Genomic DNA, 18,338 nt, shown 5'->3' with positions numbered 1-18,338 from the left:
TGTGTCACAGTGGCAATGTGTAGTGCTTTGTATATTGTTATTAAATCTAGAATCAATTTCAGAAGATGTGAAGATGTTCGCTCCTTTACACACACACACACGCGCGCGGCGTGCAGACACACACACACATGCGCGCGCACACACACACACACACACACACACACGCACACACACACACACACACACACACACACACACACACACACACACACACACACACACACACACACACACACAACATCACCAGTCTGTTGATTGATCAAAATTTCTAAATGAGAAACAAATGACTTGACAGACAGACAGATACATAGATAGATAGATAGATACTCCTTTTTAAATGAATTAAGAAAAGAACACACATCCGACCACTAGTATTATCTTTTTTTGAAAGAAATAAATGAGTAGACAGACAGACAGATAGATAGATAGATAGATAGATGCTCCTTTTTAAACTGATGATTAAAGAAAAGAACACACATCCGACTACTGGCATTATCCTTTTTGAATAAATAAATGAATAAATAAATGAACAGATAGACATACAGATATATCTGTATGTATATATATATATATATATATAGAGAGAGAGAGAGAGAGGTGGACAGAGAGAGAGATACATAGCTACATCAAAAGAATCAGCTGAGACAGAACCGAGGCAAAAATAGCCGACGGTCTGTATTTGACTGGGGGCCACTGTCCCCCAAGGCACCTGACGAAGAGGGCTGTTGATTGACAAGGCCCGGGACTCGCTACAACTTGTCAGTTGCTCCTCAAATCATCACTTTGGTTTCGTGAGCTCCCCCCCCCCCCCCCCCCTCACTCCCCTCTCCCTCCTCCTCCTCCCCCCCACGCCCCCACCCCCAACCCCTTTCCCCCCAACCCTCCCCTCCAGAGCGTCAAGAACACTAAATATACAACATATAATATACAAATATAAGAGGGCCAGAAATTTGAACGGATTGTCGATCTTGATCTTCCTCCTTCAAGAGTCATTGAGGACGCCGCACAGAAGAACTGTTCACCAGATTCCTCCAGGTCTGTCTGCTGTGTGTGTGTGTGTGTGTGTGTGTGTGTGTGTGTGTGTGTGTGTGTGTGTGTGTGTGTGTGTGTGTGAAAAGCCTGGATCTCTCTGCAAAATGGTTTTCCTGTCCATTCTGCAATGGTGTCAGTCTATTGTTGTGGTGTTGTTGTTTTTTTTTTATTTGTTTTGTATTTTGTTTGTTTGTTTGTCTTCCTCTCCGTCTGCCTTGTTGCGGCACGTATTGTCGCCGTGTCGCAACATGCCTCCCTCAACAGTTCCTTGGAGGACTGTTTTACTATTAGCAAAAGGCATTCGATCTTGTTAGGAGGCTATACCAGCGTACGGCTTGCTTTCTTGTACTGATGTCGACAGGTCTTCGTGAATGGTCCAACATGCTGCTTGATGGTCTGGAGAACTTGCTTATTGGTCATGGTGTGATCAGTGTGTCTAATGTTTAGTTATCTTGTGATTATAGCACCTCATTATTTCCATGGCTTGATTGTGTTTTTGTTGTTGGTGGTGGTGGTGTTTTTTGTTTTGGTTTGTTGTTGTTGTTGTTGTTGTTTTTCTTTTGCTTTTTGTTGTTGTTGGTTGTTTTTTTTTTTTGGTCCAAATCGGCCGTGATGGTCCATGTATTGTATTTCTCTTTTTGTCACAACAGATTTCTCTGTGTGAAATTCGGGCTGCTCTCCCCAGGGAGAGTGTGTCGCTACACTACAGCACCACCCTTTTTTCTTTCTTTTTTCTTTTTTTTTCCCCTGCGTGCAGTTTAATTTGTTTTTCCTATCGAAGTGGATTTTTCTACAGAATTTTGTTGCCGTGGGTTATTTTACGTGCGCTAAGTGCATGCTGCACACGGGACCTCGGTTTATCGTCTCATCCGAATGACTAGCGTCCAGACCACCACTCAAGGTCTAGTGGAGGGGGAGAAAATATCGGCGGCGGGTGAGTCGTGATTCGAACCGGCGCGCTCAGATTCTCTCGCTTCCTAGGCGGACGCGTTACCTCTAGGCCATCACTCCGTTACCATGTCTCGCATGCATACGGGAAGATGGAATGTACCAGTGCACGCAGGAGTCTGATCTTATGGTTCGTCAGTTGTGGTGTTGCATGCTGTCCTTGCATAATAATTCCATTGAAGGGACAATTAAATACAAAGTTGCATGTCTCTGCTATTCTGCTTTCCACTCCGCAGGACCTACTTATCTTTCTGACCTTTTCAGTGTTTACACTCCCACAAGAAATCGCCGCTCTTCCTCTGACTGTTACCTTTTGAAACTTCCTCGTGTCAATACAAGAAACTATGGTGAACGTTGTTTCTTCTTTGCTGCTCCTCACATCCAGAACAACCTTCCTTATCATATCAATGCATCTGATCCTATTTCTGCTTTTCGCTCATCACTAAAGACTCATCTTTTTAAAACCTATCTATAAGCACTCTCAGCTTCCTTTTCTCCAACATCACCCATGTCAGCTCACTTTGGATGTATGTAGAGTGGGAAAGGGAGAGTCAGTGTGAGTGGGGGGAGGGTTTTTTGAGAAAGAGTGGCCATGAATGTTTCATCAGTGTTACTTGTAATATTTTTCTTTCATGTAAAGCGCCCTGAGCTCTTAGTGAGAAAGGGCGCTATATAAAAGTACAGTATTATTATTATTAATATAGGTTTCAGTCTGGGCAGTGCTGGTGTTGTCTTTGCGGCTACCATTGAGAAGATTCCTTCTGGTTTGGATCCTTCATTGCTGATGATGGAACCCGGGTAGGTGAACTGCTGAACTGTTCCCAGCTTCTGTCCCTGGGACGAAGGTGAGAGACTGAATAGTTAAGACGCTCAGCTGCCAATTCATAGAGTTCGTGAGGGTGTGGGTTCGAATCCCGCTCTCGCCCTTTCTTCCAAGTTTACAAAAATCAAACTGAGCATCTTGTCTTTCGGATGAGACGATAAACCGAGGTCCCCGTGTGCAGCACGCACTTGGCGCACTGAAAAAGAACCCATGGCAACGAGAGTGGTGTTCTCTGGTAAAATTATGTCAACAGAAATCCGCTCTGATAGGTACACGAATATATAAGCATGCACTTAAAGCCTGACTAAGCGTGTTGGGTTATGCTGCTGTCAGGCATCTGCCTCACAGACGTGGTGTAGCGTATATGGATTCGTCCGAACGTAGTGACGCCTCCTTGAGAAACTGAAACTGTCTACTGAACAGTTTAATATCAGCAGTGATTGTGGTGGTGTGGCTGGCAGTGGCCACCAACTTGGTATTTTCGGCGCTGAATTGCATGCCACATCTTGTCGCTGTTACATCCAGTGTTCTGACAAACTGGGCGGCGGGTTCTTGCTCAGTCACTACCTCGGTACCAAGCCGTCGATGTCGTCTGCGAAGCGAAAGGTTCCTGTGGTTGTGTGGTTCTTCTTTCAATACAGTGCTGACTCAGTGTGCTGACATGATCTTCAAGCACGTCAGTCACGATGCATAGTGATGCAGGTTACTACTGCTTGTCAACGGCGGTGTGACGCGAGTTGTTTATAGGTAACTGACAACTGCCGGGGGACTGACGCTACACAGGTGGTTGTCACTTTCCGCCGGTGGTTCCCCTCGCCCCCCCCCCCCCCCCCCCCCCCCCCCCCCCATCCCCACCCACTCCCCCCAGGCCCCCCGCACCTCCCACCCCTCTGTCAATCAACAGCCATGTCAGTCATCAACGTTCTCGTCGTCACTCAGGAAACTGTACAACTCTCTCTCTCTCTCTCTTCTCTCTTCTCTCTTCTTTCTTGCGCTTCTCTCTCTCTCTGTCTCCTGTCTCTCTTCTCTGTACTCTCAGTTCTCTCTCTGTTGTACCCCTCTGTCTATCTCTTTCTGCCCCTCTCCTCTCTTTGCCACCCACCCTCCCTTTGGTCACCCTCTATGTCTCTCTCAAGGACAGATTGAAGAATAGGTCATGCCTTAAATCTCAATCATAGAGATCAGAGTTTCTTCTCTCTCTTCCCCCCTCCCATCCTCCCACTCTTCTCTCCTATCTCTCTCTTCTCTCGTGAACGTTTTTTTTTTTTTTGTTTGTTTTTTTTTCAATCAGCATGGATTCCAACCCCACCAACCCCTCACTCCCCCCCCCCCCCCCCCCCCCCCCCCCCCACCCCCCCCCCCCCACCCCCCCAACTTTCATTTCCAACTCTCGCCTACAAAGGTCCTAACATCAGGCGCCTGTAGTGTATGTGCGCTACGACAGTGTGTGCTTAAAAACTCGCCGCCGTCCAATACAGCAGGTATACGCGTATACCCCAGCACAGCTGCAGACTGCGTTTGTCGACGGCCGTGAGAATCGACCCCCTCACACCGTGCGTACATTACATACAGCAGTGCCAAAGCACAGAGCGCAGCAGTGCAGGAATAGAGAGAAGGAGGAGCAAAAGGTAAAACTGACTTCATTCACTGAACAGCTGCTGCCTCAGTCTGCTTTTTTTTTCCGCTTGCCGCTGGTGTAAAAGGAAGCCGTTACCATGGTAAACCTTTGCTCGTTTGTGCGCTGTGGGCTACTCTGCGAGATGCGCTGACGCGATAGGCGAACGTTGTTGATAAGAGAGAGAGGGAGGAGACTGCACTCACTGTTTGAGAGAGAGAATGCCCACAGTGATGTATTTGTGACTTTCGTGGCTGTATCCGTTTCGAGGAGTGGTTTCGGTTAGCCGGTCCCCGTAAACAGTTTCCTGTCACAATATTAACACATCACAACCCAGTTATGGAACGTGCTTTTATTTTTTCACATCGTCGTCAGTCTTCGGCGTCTGAGACAATGTGCTGGTAGTGGCAATGCCTGGTTTCGGAGTCTGTTGCACGTGCTGTGTGCTTCCTTGTTGTTTGCCTGAGTTTACCTGATCATGACAGTTGTCAGCACTCCGTGTAAGTGCAGGATACAGTTTGGTTCTGGCTTAAAAGCTGCTCCCAGAGATATGGAGAGAGGTGGGGGTGGGGAGACAGAGAGAGAGAGAAAGAGAAAGGGGGTGGGGGGGGGGGCACAGAGAGAGAGAGCGAGCGAGAGAGACACCAACTTTTTTTTCTTTTTTTTTCATCTACCCTCATCAGAGCTAACTGTTATTCGCTTGCACCACCTTTTCAGACCAGTGTGGGGTTTTTTGTTTGTTTGTTGGTGTATTCCCTCTGTTACACGAATTTATATTTCAAAAGTAATATTCATTTCTGTGGTTATTTACATTGTCTGGCAATGGAGATGTATGATTTCATTACGAATATGAGCTGTCTTGTCGTTGTAATTGCTTCTGTTGCTGTTGTTACTGTTGTTGTTTAAATTGTTAACTATTTCTAAGTTCAGGGAGCCCGAGAGATCATGGCATTCACTGGATAGTACTTATCATGTAACGCCATAAGTACCATCCACTTTCCTACAGGTACAAACGTGACGTTCGTCAGCGGCAGGGAGGTCTTTGAGTGAAGCTGGGTCTGACGAGGTAAGTGGAAGAATGTGGATTCGTTCGTTTGGTGTGTTTCTGTGGGAGTTCAGTTTGTATTTGTATTTCTTTTTATCACAACAAATTTCTCTGTGTGAAATTCGGGCTGCTCTCCCCAGGGAGAGCGCGTCGCTACACTACATCGCCACTAGCACTCTTTCTTTTTTTTTTTTCTTTTTTTTGTGTATTTTTTTCCTGCGTGCAGTTTTATTTGTTTTTCCTATCGAAGTGGATTTTTCTACAGAATTTTGACAGGAACAACCCTTTTGTTGCCGTGGGTTCTTTTACGTGCGCTAAGTGCATGCTGAGTGCACGCCGGTCCTCGGTTTATCGTCTCATCCGAATGACTAGCGTCCAGACCACCACTCAAGGTCTAGTGGAGGGGGAGAAAATATCGGCGGCGCCTGAGCCGTGATTCGAACCAGCGCGCTCAGAGTCTCTCGCTTCCTAGGCGGACGTGTTACCTCTAGGCCATCACTCCACCTTTGGGTTGTTTGTGTGGGGGTTTGGCGTCAAGTCAGTTGTGTGGGGCTGATTTCTGTGCTTTCATCTGTGTGTGTGTGTGGGGGGGGGGGGGGGGGGCTGCGTGGGGGGGGGGGAGTTTGGTGTGTTTGATAGACACTGAGACAGAAAAAACAGACGGATAGGCAGCAGATGGACAGTCAGCTAAACACACAGACAGACAGACAGACACACACAAAAAAGGAAGAAAGAAAGAAAAGGGGAAAACAGACAGACAACAGAGAGAAGCTGATTTTTAAGAACTGAAATAAAAAGATAGAAGAAAGAAATACAGACAAAAAGGTAAAAAGTAAAGGGTAAACAGACAGACAACAGACAGAGACAAATGAATGAGGAAAAAAAATTAAAATAAAAAGAAGACAGACAGACTTCAAGTGCAGGCAGACAAACAGACAGACAGACTCACTGGACGGACGGACAGACAGACAGACACACGGGATGAACGGACAGGCAGGCAGACAGACAAACAGACACACAGGACGAACGGACACTGAGACAGACAGACAGGCAGGCAGGCAGACAAACAGACAGACAGACAGACACAAGACGGACAGACTGGACAGACAGGGAGACAGACGAACAGACAGACACACACACACACACAGGACGGACGGACACTAGACAGCCTCGGACAGGGAAGCAGACAGACAGACAGACAGACACAGTGTTCCACACGTCAATTCACACCTGGGAGCAGAGTAGTTTTGAACCGGTTCCCACTGAGGGAGCACACAGCAGCAGCTGTTGGATGCTGTATTTGCTGTGTGTTGTGTGTGACGGGCGAGAGAAAAACAACAACAATGACAAAAAAAACAAAAAAACTAACAAAAAACGAAACAAAAAAACCAACCTCCCCCTCCAAATTTAAAACCATGGCGTTTTCCTTTGTTTGCTTTATAAGTTTTTCGTCTGATTCGTATTCATAGCAGCGTTTCCATGATACTCCCAAAAGTAAGATGCAGTGTTTCCATAATACTCCCAAGAGTAAGATGCAATGTTTCCATAATACTCCCAAGAGTAAGATGCAGTGTTGCCTGGCAGTGTTTCCATAATACTCCCAAGAGTAAGATGCGGTGTTTCATCGCTGTGTTCCATAATACTCGCAAGAGTAAGATGCAGTGTTGCCGTAATACTCCCAAGAGTAAGATGCAGTGTTGCCGTAATACTCCCAAGAGTAAGATGCAGTGTTTCCGTCATACTCCCAAGAGTAAGATGCAGTGTTTCATAGCAGTGTTTTCGTAATACTCCCAAGAGTAAGATGCAGTGTTTCATAGCAGTGTTTCCCTAATACTCCCAAGAGTAAGATGCAGTGTTTCATAGCAGTGTTTCCGTAATACTCCCAAGAGTAAGATACAGTGTTTCATAGCAGTGTTTCATAATAGGGTGGCGCTGTAGTGTAGCGATGCGCTCTCCCTGCGGAGAGCAGCCCGAATTTCACGCAGAGAAATCTGTTGTGATATAAACAAAAAAAATACATATATATATATATATATATATATATATGTGTGTGTGTGTGTGTGTGTGTGTGTGTGTGTGTGTGTGTGTGTGTGTGTGTGTGTGTTTATTTTGACGACACATGGACGCTTTTCCACCCGAGGAAGAATCTGGTCGATAGTATATAGAGAGAACGGAGGATGTGGGGTACAGGTGAGTGTGGGGCTAAAATGTCAGTCAGAAGAGTTGGTATGTGGATGGAAGGCGGTGGAGGGGGAGGTGCGGGGGGAAGGGCGTGGAGGGGGGGGGGCAGGCTAGCGAAGGATGGGGGAGGGGTGTGTGGGACAAAATGTCAGAACAGTGTGTGTGTGTGTGTGTGTGTGTGGATGAGGGGAGCGGGAGGGGGTGGTGGGTAAGGGGGAGATCGAGTATAAGCACACCTTGGCCTGTGCACCATCTTTTCTTTGTTCCGTCTTTGTCTGTTGCTGATCTCCTGCCCCAGCCCCCCCCCCCCCGCCCCTCTTGCACCCCCCCTCATTCCCCCTACCACCACACACACACACACACACACACACACACACACACTGAAAGAAAAAGAAAGAGAAAGCGAAAGAAAAGTGTGCTTATCTAACACTCCACACTCGTGACTCACATGTGTGCTGGCTTGTGTGGGCTTAGCCCTGCCCTGCCATGCCATGCCATGCCCCACCTTGCCCTGCTTGCCCTGCCCTGCCCTGCCCTGCCCTGCCTGCCCTGCCCTGCCCTGCCCTGCAAATGCAGCAAATGAAGCAGCGTCTCACTCATTATACTACACTGAACAATGCACTTTCTACTCCCCAACCCACCCCACCCCAACCCCGCCACTTACCCCCCCTTCTTCCCCCCCCCCCTCACCTCCGACCACATACCACCCACCCCAATGCCACCCCTTTCCTGCGACTAAAATATTCTGTCATGAATAAACTACAGGATAGATATGTTCAATTTTGGAACAGCACAAAGAACTGGACCATTTCAAGGCTTTCCTTTTATTGCAAAATTGCAAACACTTACACATTACAACCTTACCTGATCAGCTGCAAAAAATACTAAACATAGAAGAGCATTATGTCGATTGCGAATAAGTGTACATGAACTTGAGTGAAATTGAGCGAGGACGTCACTACAACGTAACTAGGAAAGACCGGCTATGTAAAACATGTGGAGTTAGATAGAGGATGAACTGCATTTTCTGGACAAGTGTAGTGCGTACTCTGACTTGAGATCTCGCTTACTCAGTTGTGACAGTTAATTCCCAGTTTAATTCCCAGTCTTCGAATCATTGGCCAGATGGCACTGGCAACACAATAATCCAAAAGGCCGAGTTCTCTGTTGCCACTAAGTTATTTCCAACAAGAACTGGCAAAAAAAAAAAAAAAAAAAAAAAAAAAAAAAAAAAATATATATATATATATATATATATATATATATATATATATATATATATATATATATATATATATATATATATATATGAATGCTTTTAAAGTTCGCAATCCATAACTATGTCCTGTGGAATATCCTGCATGTGCTCACAACTTATTGCTTTTACTGTTTGTTTGTTTGTTGTGTTTAGTTTATAGTGTCCATAATTCCTGTGATGGGTATTTATGACAATTAAATGAGTTCAGAGTTCGAGAGTTCAGAGTTCTTTCCGCCCTTCCCTTTCACCAGGGAAAATCTTATCATTCCCTGTTGTGCAGCAACAGCAGACTGGACAGCCAGACAGCCAGCCAGCCAGCCCGACAGACAGACGCAAGATGCCTTCCCTCTTCTAGACAGGGACGCCTCTGTCTCAAACTTGCACAGACTCTTATCAGTAGGTCCTCTGCGTGTGGGGTGGTGGGTCTGGGGTGGGGGGGGGGGGTTAGGGGATGTGTGTGTGTGTGTGTGTGCGCGCACGCGCGAGGGGGTTAGGTGCGTGCGTGCGTGCGTACGTGTGTTTGTTTGTGTGTGTGTGTGTGAGAGGGGATTTGGTGCGTGCGAGCGTACGTGTGTGTGTGTGTGTGTGAGAGAGAGAGAGAGAGAGAGGGGGGGGGGGGGGTGCGTGCGTACGTGTGTTTGTGTGTGTGTGTGTGTGTGTGTGTGGATTGTGAGTGTGTGTGTGTGTGTGTATGAGGGGGTTGGGTGCGTGCGTGCGTACGTGTGTGTGTGTGTGTGTGTGTGAGGGGGTTGGGTGCGTGCGTACGTGTTTGTGTGTGTGTGTGTGAGGGGGGGTTGGGTGGGTGCGTGCGTGCGTATGTGTGTGTGTGTGTGTGTGAGAGAGAGAGAGAGTGAGAGGGGGTTGGGTGCGTGCGTGCGTACGTGTGTTTCTTTGTGTGTGTGTGTGTACATGTGTGTGTGTGTGGATGTGTGTGTGTGTGTGTATGTGTGTGTGGATACCTGCGTAGGTATGGAAGTTATGAAGTCGGGTTTGAGATTTATAACCATCACCTGATGGTTTTGTTTTTTCCCCCTCCTGTTATCTTTGTAACCACCTTCAGAAGAGGCTTTGGTCTAAACTAAATGATAGAATAATCAACTTTCGTTTCGTTTCATTTAAAAATTTCGTTTCGTTTACCCTCCCTGTGTCGAGTTTTGTGAAAACCATGAATTAATTTCAGGTCTGATTATAACGTTTGTTAAAACGATGTTTTGTGTATTTGAAGTTGGCGGAAATTTTTTTTTTTTTTTAATTACTCAGTGAAAGACTCGAAGACTAACAATTCAAATTTCGGGAAGTCAGATGCAGATAACCATTTATTTTGTCACCTGGCCAACTCTTAGTGTAGTCAGCGTATGACAAAATGCACTATGACCCAAAACTAATTGGTATATGAACTATTTCTGATGTAACACGTTTACTAAGACCACGTCCGCATGTTGTGAAAAATCGAAATATGTATATGCCTCTGCATGATTGTTTTATGACGATTTGATTATGTGATAAATATAAATAATATAAGCCGACGCAGTTTTTGCTGAAAAGCTACATCTCTTTTGAAACATCCCAGGAGACAGGTTCCAAACCTTGAACAAACAAAGAAACAAACAATGGGGTGGGGGGTGGGGGGGGGGGGGCTTTACAGTTCACGTGTGATTCCTGCTGATTTAAAACGAAACCGGAAGGGAGGTACCCGTAAAGTCGACAGCTCATTGCGTCGACAGCTCATACACATTTTAGGATCGGTAAAACATTTTTCAGAATACAATTACAATATCGGCACGGTCACACACACACACACACACACACACACACACGTACACACGAAAGAGAGGAGAGAGGGGGGTGGAGGGAGGGAGGGAGAGAGAGAGAGACAGACAGAGAGAGACAGAGACAGACAGACAGAGACAGAGAGAGACGCACGCACGCACACACACTTTTAACGCGTAAACCTTGCATCGTATGTGCACTAGTTTTTTCCCCCCCGTTCTTTGATTATTTGTTTGCTGTCGACGCAATGAGCTGTCGACGCAATGACATGGACCCAACCGGAAACACAGGAACACAGATAGTCATTGTGAGTTTGGTTATGGGCGGAATGGGTGGCGTACGAATTCTTATATGGATCTATGGACCTACTGATCCCCCCTCCCCCTGCCCCCCTCCAATCTGACACGTCGATCGGAATTTACTTTTCCACGATCACAATATAGATCTAGATCAAAGTTTCAAACTCCCCCCCCCCCCCCCCCCCCCCCCTGTCTTTCCGGCTTCGATAAATCGTAATGAGCACCCCACACAGAAACCGATTTTCGGTAATATCCTATTCTAGGGTAAAAATTTCTTTCACATTAATCATTGAATAACATGAGTTGGGCGATATGTCTACTACACAAGTTTGTCTAAGTTATATTAATGTTCATTAAAAAAAAAAAATCTTGTCATAGATCTGTTAAAACGTTTTGGCGGCTTGTTTGTGCTAGACAATCTTAGCCCACATCAGATCCTAGACAAGTTAAGGCATGTTTATTTCAGCCGACCTGTGGGGGGGTTATGGAAACATTTCACAAATATCCGAACAACTGATCACAAACTGTTGACGCGCATGTGCAGCCTAAATCGGTATGGTTGTGAGTCAAATCGGTTTGAAGCATAAGACCTGTAGCAGGTCTGTTTTTGAGTGAATTGGAGGCCTAAATTTTGGATGGGCGCTGAAATCCAGAGAAAATGAAATCAGTTAGCAAAAACAACAACAGCATACACACACACACACACACACACACACACACACACACACACACACACACAAACGAGAGACAGAGTGCACACACAGTGGCACAGATCAGGAGAGAGATAATTCAACTGAAAAGGGCGTGTCTTCAGGTTATTTTTAAAAGCTGAGAAACACTGAGTCTTTTCTGAAGAACAGACACAATGGGACCAAAGGCCTGTGTCTACTTTCTGCCAAAGTACTCAGGGAGATGCGAGGAGTTGTCAGCAAAGAGCTGTCATGCGAACATAGCTGATCCTAGCTTGGTACAGATTTAGAAGATCCGATGACGGGCGCAATAGCCGAGTGGTTAAAGCGTTGGACTTTCAATATGGGGGTCCCGGGTTCGAATCACGGTGACGGCGCCTGGTGGGTAAAGGGTGGAGATTTTTTTTTACGATTTCCCAGGTCAATATATGTGCAGACCTGCTAGTGCCTGAATCCCCTTCGTGTGTCTACACAAGCAGAAGATCAAATACGCTCGTTAAAGATCCTATAATCCATATCAGCGTTCGGTGGGTTATGGAATCGAACATAGCCAGCATGCACACACCCCGAAAGCGGAGTATGGCTGCCTATATGGCGGGGTAAAAACGGTCATACACGTAAAAGCCAACTCGTGTACATACCAGTGAACGTGGGAGTTGTGTTATTGCCAAACGATTTCGGACCTCATGAAAACGGAGCCACGATCGTGGCCCATCGTGCTTTTCGAGTATCACATTATCGTCTGTCCAGTTAACGATGATGACAGTGATTAGCCCGCTGTCAATGATCATGACGTCAACATCGCAGTGACGACTGATTAGCTTAGCCGCGGTAAAAACAACAACAAAAGATCGCGACGCTCAAAGACCAGAAATAGTCTGCCGGCGACGTGAGTGCTTTCCCTTGATTAGATTCAAAATGGAGGGGTTGGTCGCCCAGCCCAGGCCACACATTCCATGCCGGCACAAAGATTCTCCTTCTCGCCGTTTTCCTGAAGGGTGACCCACATCTGCAGGCTAAGTACGTACCCTTCCTTGGTAAAGTCCTATTTTTAGCATCCTGAATTCAGGAACCTATTTTTATCCGCGGCAGTTGTTAGTGCATGTGTTAAACGATATCACCATCAGCAGATGTTGTTACCAGTTTTCGGTGGATTTCGACTGTTGTTTTGTACGTTGTTTTGTTTTGTTTTGTTTTTTAACTCAGTTTCGATGCGAATGAAGCACAGCTGTAAATCATTCTTTTACCAGACAGACGCTTGGCTCTTTTAAGTTGGTTCTCTTCCTTTTCGTTCACGAACTTTTCCTGTCATGCAGGTGGAATTTTAGATCTACTTTACTTAGTTTCAGGTTAGTCTGCACGGTTGGTCAGAAAAGAACGGCATCCGACATTTTTGTTTGGGTGATATTAATTGTGAAGTTAAGTACATCTCTGAAGTAATCTAGATCTGGGAGACTGAAATTTCGCTGCTGGATGTTTATCTTTGTTTCGTGTCCAGGAATATTCCAGGTAATTTTCACAGTGAATGTTTGCTTTGGATTCCCCCACAGCATAATATTGTATTGTTATTTCTAATTTGGTCAGCAGGCAGACGTTGTGCTTGGGTGACTCTGCGCGTGTGCATGTGTGTGTGAGAGAGAGAGAGAGAGAGAGAGACAGCATTAGCAGTCTGAATTCTTTCCCGAACTTTATATTTCCGTTTCCTGTTGAAACTTTTGCTACAGTCTCTTTACCTTGTTATTCTTCTTCTTCCTGTTCTTCTACTGTAACATAGTGATGATTATGTTTTTGCGCAAAGGCTTTTCAGTAACAGTAGCAGTAATGATGTCTTTGTGCAGAACGTTTTCAAAACTATTAGTGATATTGATAATGATGCTTTTGTGCAGAGCTCTTTCGATACTATCAGTGATAATGATGCTTTTGTGCAGAGCTCTTTCGATACTATCAGTGATTATGATGTTTTATGCAGAGCTCTTTCAAAATAATCAGTAAGAATGATGTTTTGTGCAGAGCTCTTTCAAAATCACCAGTAATAATGATGTTTTGTGCAAAGCTCTTTCAGTACTGTCAGTGCTAATGATGTTTTGTGCAGAACTCTTTCAATACAATCAGTAATAATGATGTTTTGCGCAGCACCGCAGCCTTCATGTGAGAAGAAGACTACACCACCACCATTTAGCATCACTGAGCAGAGACAGGGGGGGGTTGACCACCGGAACAAAAATACAGGAAGGAAGAAGAAGAAGAACAACAACAACAACAGCAGCAACACGTGTACCACCCACCAACAAGAGCTGTCGGGTGCAGCAGCAGTAGCAGCAGCAGCAGCAGGATGAAAGTGATGGGTCTGGAAAGGGACAACACCACCCTCCCCAGCACCCCCGATCCCAGGGGCTGGCGCTACAGCGCCTCCTTCGAGCTGTACCCCTTCCACGAGGGCAAGGATCGGGCTGTGTATAAAGGTCAGCAACGTGGGGAGGGAGAATGAATGGAAGGTGGACGGGGGTGGTGTTGGGTAAGGGTTGGAGAGAGGGGAGAGAGCATAAAAGTGGAAGGAAGTAGAAAGGGGTGGGCGGGGGCCGGGGGGTGGGGGGGGGGCAGGTGGGGAGGAGGGTTGAGGAATGTGTGAGTGTGTATGGATGGGAGGGGTTGGGGGAGTGGGGGGGGGATTCCCATTACTGATAAAGGTTGTGGGAGTGGACAGGGTGTGTGTATGGAGAGAGAAGGCAAGTCTGTATGTGTGTGTGTATGTATATTTGTGTGTGTCTGTGCATGGTTGTGTGTGTACGTCACTACGTCTATGTGTGTGTGTGAGTTTGCATATTTGTGTGTGTGTGTGTGTGTGTGTGTGTGTGTGCATTTGTATTGATGGTAGTGGTGGTTTTGGTATATGTATGTGGACTTTGGACTTGTTTGTGTGTGCATGATGTTGGAGATGATGACGGTAATTAGAATGTTATATAGTTTTGCTTTAGTGATGTCTTTTGACATTGTGTGTCTTCGCCTCTTATGAGGTGGGGGGGGGGGCGAGGTGGGAAGGGAGGTGAGTGTGTGTGTGGGGGGGGGGGTGTTGAGGGTGAGGGCGGTGGCTTTAGAGGGCGGAAGGGAAAAGACAGAGCAAACGGGCTCGTTATCTCATCTTCTCCCAAGCCTTGGACAAAGGGAAAGAACTCTTCATAATGTACTTGCATCAATCCTCCCGGAATTGCCTCCCATTTAAAAGCCCTCCACCCCACCACGACTGTTGCGGAGTTTGCTCAGCAGTTAAACTAGGAGGCAAGACTGCACTGGCTGATAGTGCTGCACCCTTGTGAGCCAGTTGTCCTGGAGAGTTGGGATGATGTATGTAACTTGGGCAAGACACTCTCCACAATAATCAAAATTCTAGCCCAGATAATCAGAACAGCGGTTGCCTCCTCTCGTTGTTCTGAAAGTCATAGTCGGACACGTTTGAACGTCATACTATTATTATAGGATGGGCGAAATAGCCGAATGGTTAAAGCGTTTCACTTTCAATCTGAGGGTCCTGGGTTCGGATCGCGGTAACGGCGCCAGGTGGGTAAAGGGTGGAGATATTTTCTGATCTCCTAGGCAACATATGTGCAGACCTGCTTGTGCCTGAACCGCCTTCGTGTGTATACGCAAGAAGATCAAATACGCACGTTAAAGATCCTGTAATCCACGTCAGCGTTCAGTGGGTTATGGAGAAAAAAAACCAAAAAAAAACCAGCATGCATCCCCCCGAAAACGGAGTATGGCTGCCTACATGGTGGGGTAAAAACAGTCATACACGTAAAAGCCCACACATGTACATACGAGATTGTGGGAGTTGCTGCCCAGGAACCAAGAAGAAGGTACTGGTATACTTATTATAGTTATAATAATCATACTATTGTGATTATGATTATGAATCCATGACGACCTGCAGGGCTGCTGAACGGCCAGGGCCCCAAGCGAGGCTGGTTCTGCGTGGTGAAGGCGGGTCTGGATGGCGCGGGCACGTGCGATGACTGGCGCCATGTGCAGGAGGCGGTGCGGCGGGCACACGAGCTGGCCAAGAGCTTCAACGCACTGGTGCAGGCGCCGGCCATCACCTTCCAGTGGCCCCTGGTGGCTGAGATGGAGGCCGTGTCGGACTTCACTCCGCTGGTCAAGCTGTTCCGGCCCCACGACAAGAAGCTGCACAAGGGCGAGATGGTGATCATCGAGGACTTCTTGGAGGTGAGAGGGGTCCTTCGTGTTCGCGTCGTTTGTTTTTGTCTTTTTCATTCTTCTTCCGGCCCCATGACAAGAAGCTGCACAAGGGCGAGGTGATGGTCATCAAAAACTTGTTGGAGGTGAGAGGGGTCCTTTGTGTGTATGTGGTTTTTTTTGTTTGTTTTTGTTGCTGGTGTTTTGTCAAGTAATGCCAGACCTAAACGGAAGACCCTAGCAGCATCTTCATCACCCCCATCATCATTCATCATCATCAGAATATTATGGAAAACACGGTGTCCCTAATTCTGGGTCACAAAAAAAATTGAAAGAAAGACCGAGGCATGAAGCCCTGGAGCTGTCGCCACAGATTGTGTTGCCCCTCACAGATGATTATGTCCCTCACTGATGATGAGGCTCACTAATGATGTCACTGTCTGATGATATTGCTCATGAATGATGATGTTATATAATGATGTCGCTCACTGATGATTATGTCGCTTGCTAATGATGTTGGTGCTTACTGATGATGATGATGATGATGGGGAGGAAGGTGGCAGAATAGTTAAGACGTTTGTTTGCCAATACAGTGTCCGCGAGGGTCTTGGTTTGATTACTGGTCTGACTCTTTCTCCCAAGTTTGACTGGAAAAATCTAAGCGTATAGTCATTTGGATAAGACCATAAGCTGAGGTACGGAGTGCACTGAAAAGGAACCCATGGCAAAGAGAGCAATGGCCCTTGGCTAAATTTTGTAGAAGAAATCCACTCTGATAGGTACACAAATGATATGTGCGTGCACTCAAGGCCTGACTCAGCGCGTTGGGTTATGCTACTGGTCAGGCATCTGCCTAGCACATGTCGTGTAGGGTATACGGATTCGTCCGGACGCAGTGATAAACCTGAAACTGATGACGATGTTGCTCAGTGCCCATGTATCTCTGTCCCCGACCCCCACCCCACCCCCCTTACCCCCTCCTCCCCATCCAGGGCCCCTTCCAGACGTTCAGCTCCTCCGTGGGCTGGGTCAGCCCGGATTCCAGGACGGACGTGACCCAGGCCTTCTCGCACTACACGTGGCACGCCACGCGCGAGCTGGTGGTCTGTGGGCTGCAGGGCGTAGCCTGTGGGTGGGGCTTCCGGCTGACCACGCCCACCATCCACTCCCGCTGCCGCGGCCGCTACGGGCAGAGCGACGGCGGCGTGGCGGGCATCGCCGAGTTCTTCTCCTCGCACCGCTGCAACAACATCTGCTGCTCCTGGCCCGGCCCGGACGTCCCGGACATGAAGAAGGTTGGGGGGCTGGAGGGGGAGGAGGGAGGAGAGGAGAGGGGGGGCAGGAGGCCTCAGGGTCCACTCCTTCCATCCCCTGTCCACCACCACCACCACCACCGCCACCGCCACAGCCACCACCACCGCCTCAAGGAACCAGCCTCGGAGAAACCACCCGCACCACCAGCACCGGTTGAACGTGTTCGTGCCGCCAAGAGGTGGTGGTGAGAGTGGCGTTGGTGGTGGAGGAGCGGCTCAAGTGCACACAGACTACATCCCCAGGGTGCCCTCGGCTCCAACGTTTGAGACGACCCGCTTCTGATGATGAGGGAGGTGTAAGGTGTGTCAGGCATGTACTGCTGCTCCTTTCTTGTTCATAAGGTCTGACCAGCGCCTTGGGTCTGTGCGAACGTGAGCTCATGCATCTGCTGCCCCCTCCCTTCAGAAAGGAAAAAAAGACCCAAGCTATCAAGGTCTGACTAGTGTGTTGGGTCCATGTGTGCAGGAAGTCATGTCATGCATCTGCTCTCCCGCCGTCTACCCCCGTGACTTTTTGTTGTTTTTTGTTGTTTTTCTTTTTTTGGGGGGGGGGGGGGAGGGGGGGTTGGGGGGGGGGGGGTACTATGTTTCTCGGGTTCAAGCGCTATGGGTTCCACGAGCTGAAAGTTGTGTTCTTTTAATTAATTTCACCAAAAGACAGTTGTGATAACAAAATACACACACAAGCACGCATGTAACACACACACACACACACACACCTTTCCCCACACACACTTTCTCAGCCATACTCATCATATAAATACAGTCATAAAACGCTTCACAGTGTACGCACGTGCACAGACCATCATGCGTGCACAGACTGATGCCTCCACCATTGACCCCCTCGCCCGCCCCCCCCCCCCCCCCCCCCCCCCCACCCGCCTCCTCCCCCCTCCAACACACGCACACTGTCTGCAGCGAGTGACACAGAACCAAATTTGGCGGAATAGTCGATGTGAAGTCATCTTAAGACTTTGGAAGTCATCTAATGGACTAGGGACCATAATTGGTTGGATGGATGGTGGGTATGTATGAGACTGGAAGTCATGATGGAGTGGGGACCAAACTTGGTTCGATGGTAGGTATGAATAAGACTTGGGAAGTCATGATGGAATAGGAACCAAAAACTGGTTGGATGGTGTGTATGAATAAGACTTCGTAAGACTTTTGAAGT

General features: G+C 47.4%; 1 protein-coding gene across 3 annotated transcripts in view; it reads left to right on the top strand.

Moving 5' to 3' along the window:
- LOC143285703 (uncharacterized) overlaps positions 1–17,692 on the top strand; it is an 18,204-nt gene extending 512 nt beyond the window's left edge. Inside the window, exons 1-6 of one of the 3 annotated variants that reach the window (XM_076593107.1) lie at positions 2,733–2,825; positions 5,425–5,484; positions 9,183–9,298; positions 13,794–14,122; positions 15,589–15,881; positions 16,844–17,692. In XM_076593107.1, coding sequence (XP_076449222.1) covers positions 13,993–14,122; positions 15,589–15,881; positions 16,844–17,353 — 933 coding nt within the window. In that variant the 5' untranslated portion in view covers positions 2,733–2,825; positions 5,425–5,484; positions 9,183–9,298; positions 13,794–13,992 and the 3' untranslated portion in view covers positions 17,354–17,692. Of the gene's footprint in view, positions 1–2,732; positions 2,826–4,594; positions 4,919–5,424; positions 5,485–9,182; positions 9,299–13,793; positions 14,123–15,588; positions 15,882–16,843 lie in introns of those variants that run through there. The other 2 variants (XM_076593108.1, XM_076593106.1) reach the window with 2 other exon arrangements.
- The last annotated feature ends 646 nt before the right edge of the window (positions 17,693–18,338 follow it).

This window comes from Babylonia areolata, chromosome 9 (genome assembly GCF_041734735.1).
Source record: "Babylonia areolata isolate BAREFJ2019XMU chromosome 9, ASM4173473v1, whole genome shotgun sequence".
NCBI classification, from domain to species: domain Eukaryota; kingdom Metazoa; phylum Mollusca; class Gastropoda; order Neogastropoda; family Buccinidae; genus Babylonia; species Babylonia areolata.
This window is presented reverse-complemented; position numbering and strand designations above follow the sequence as displayed.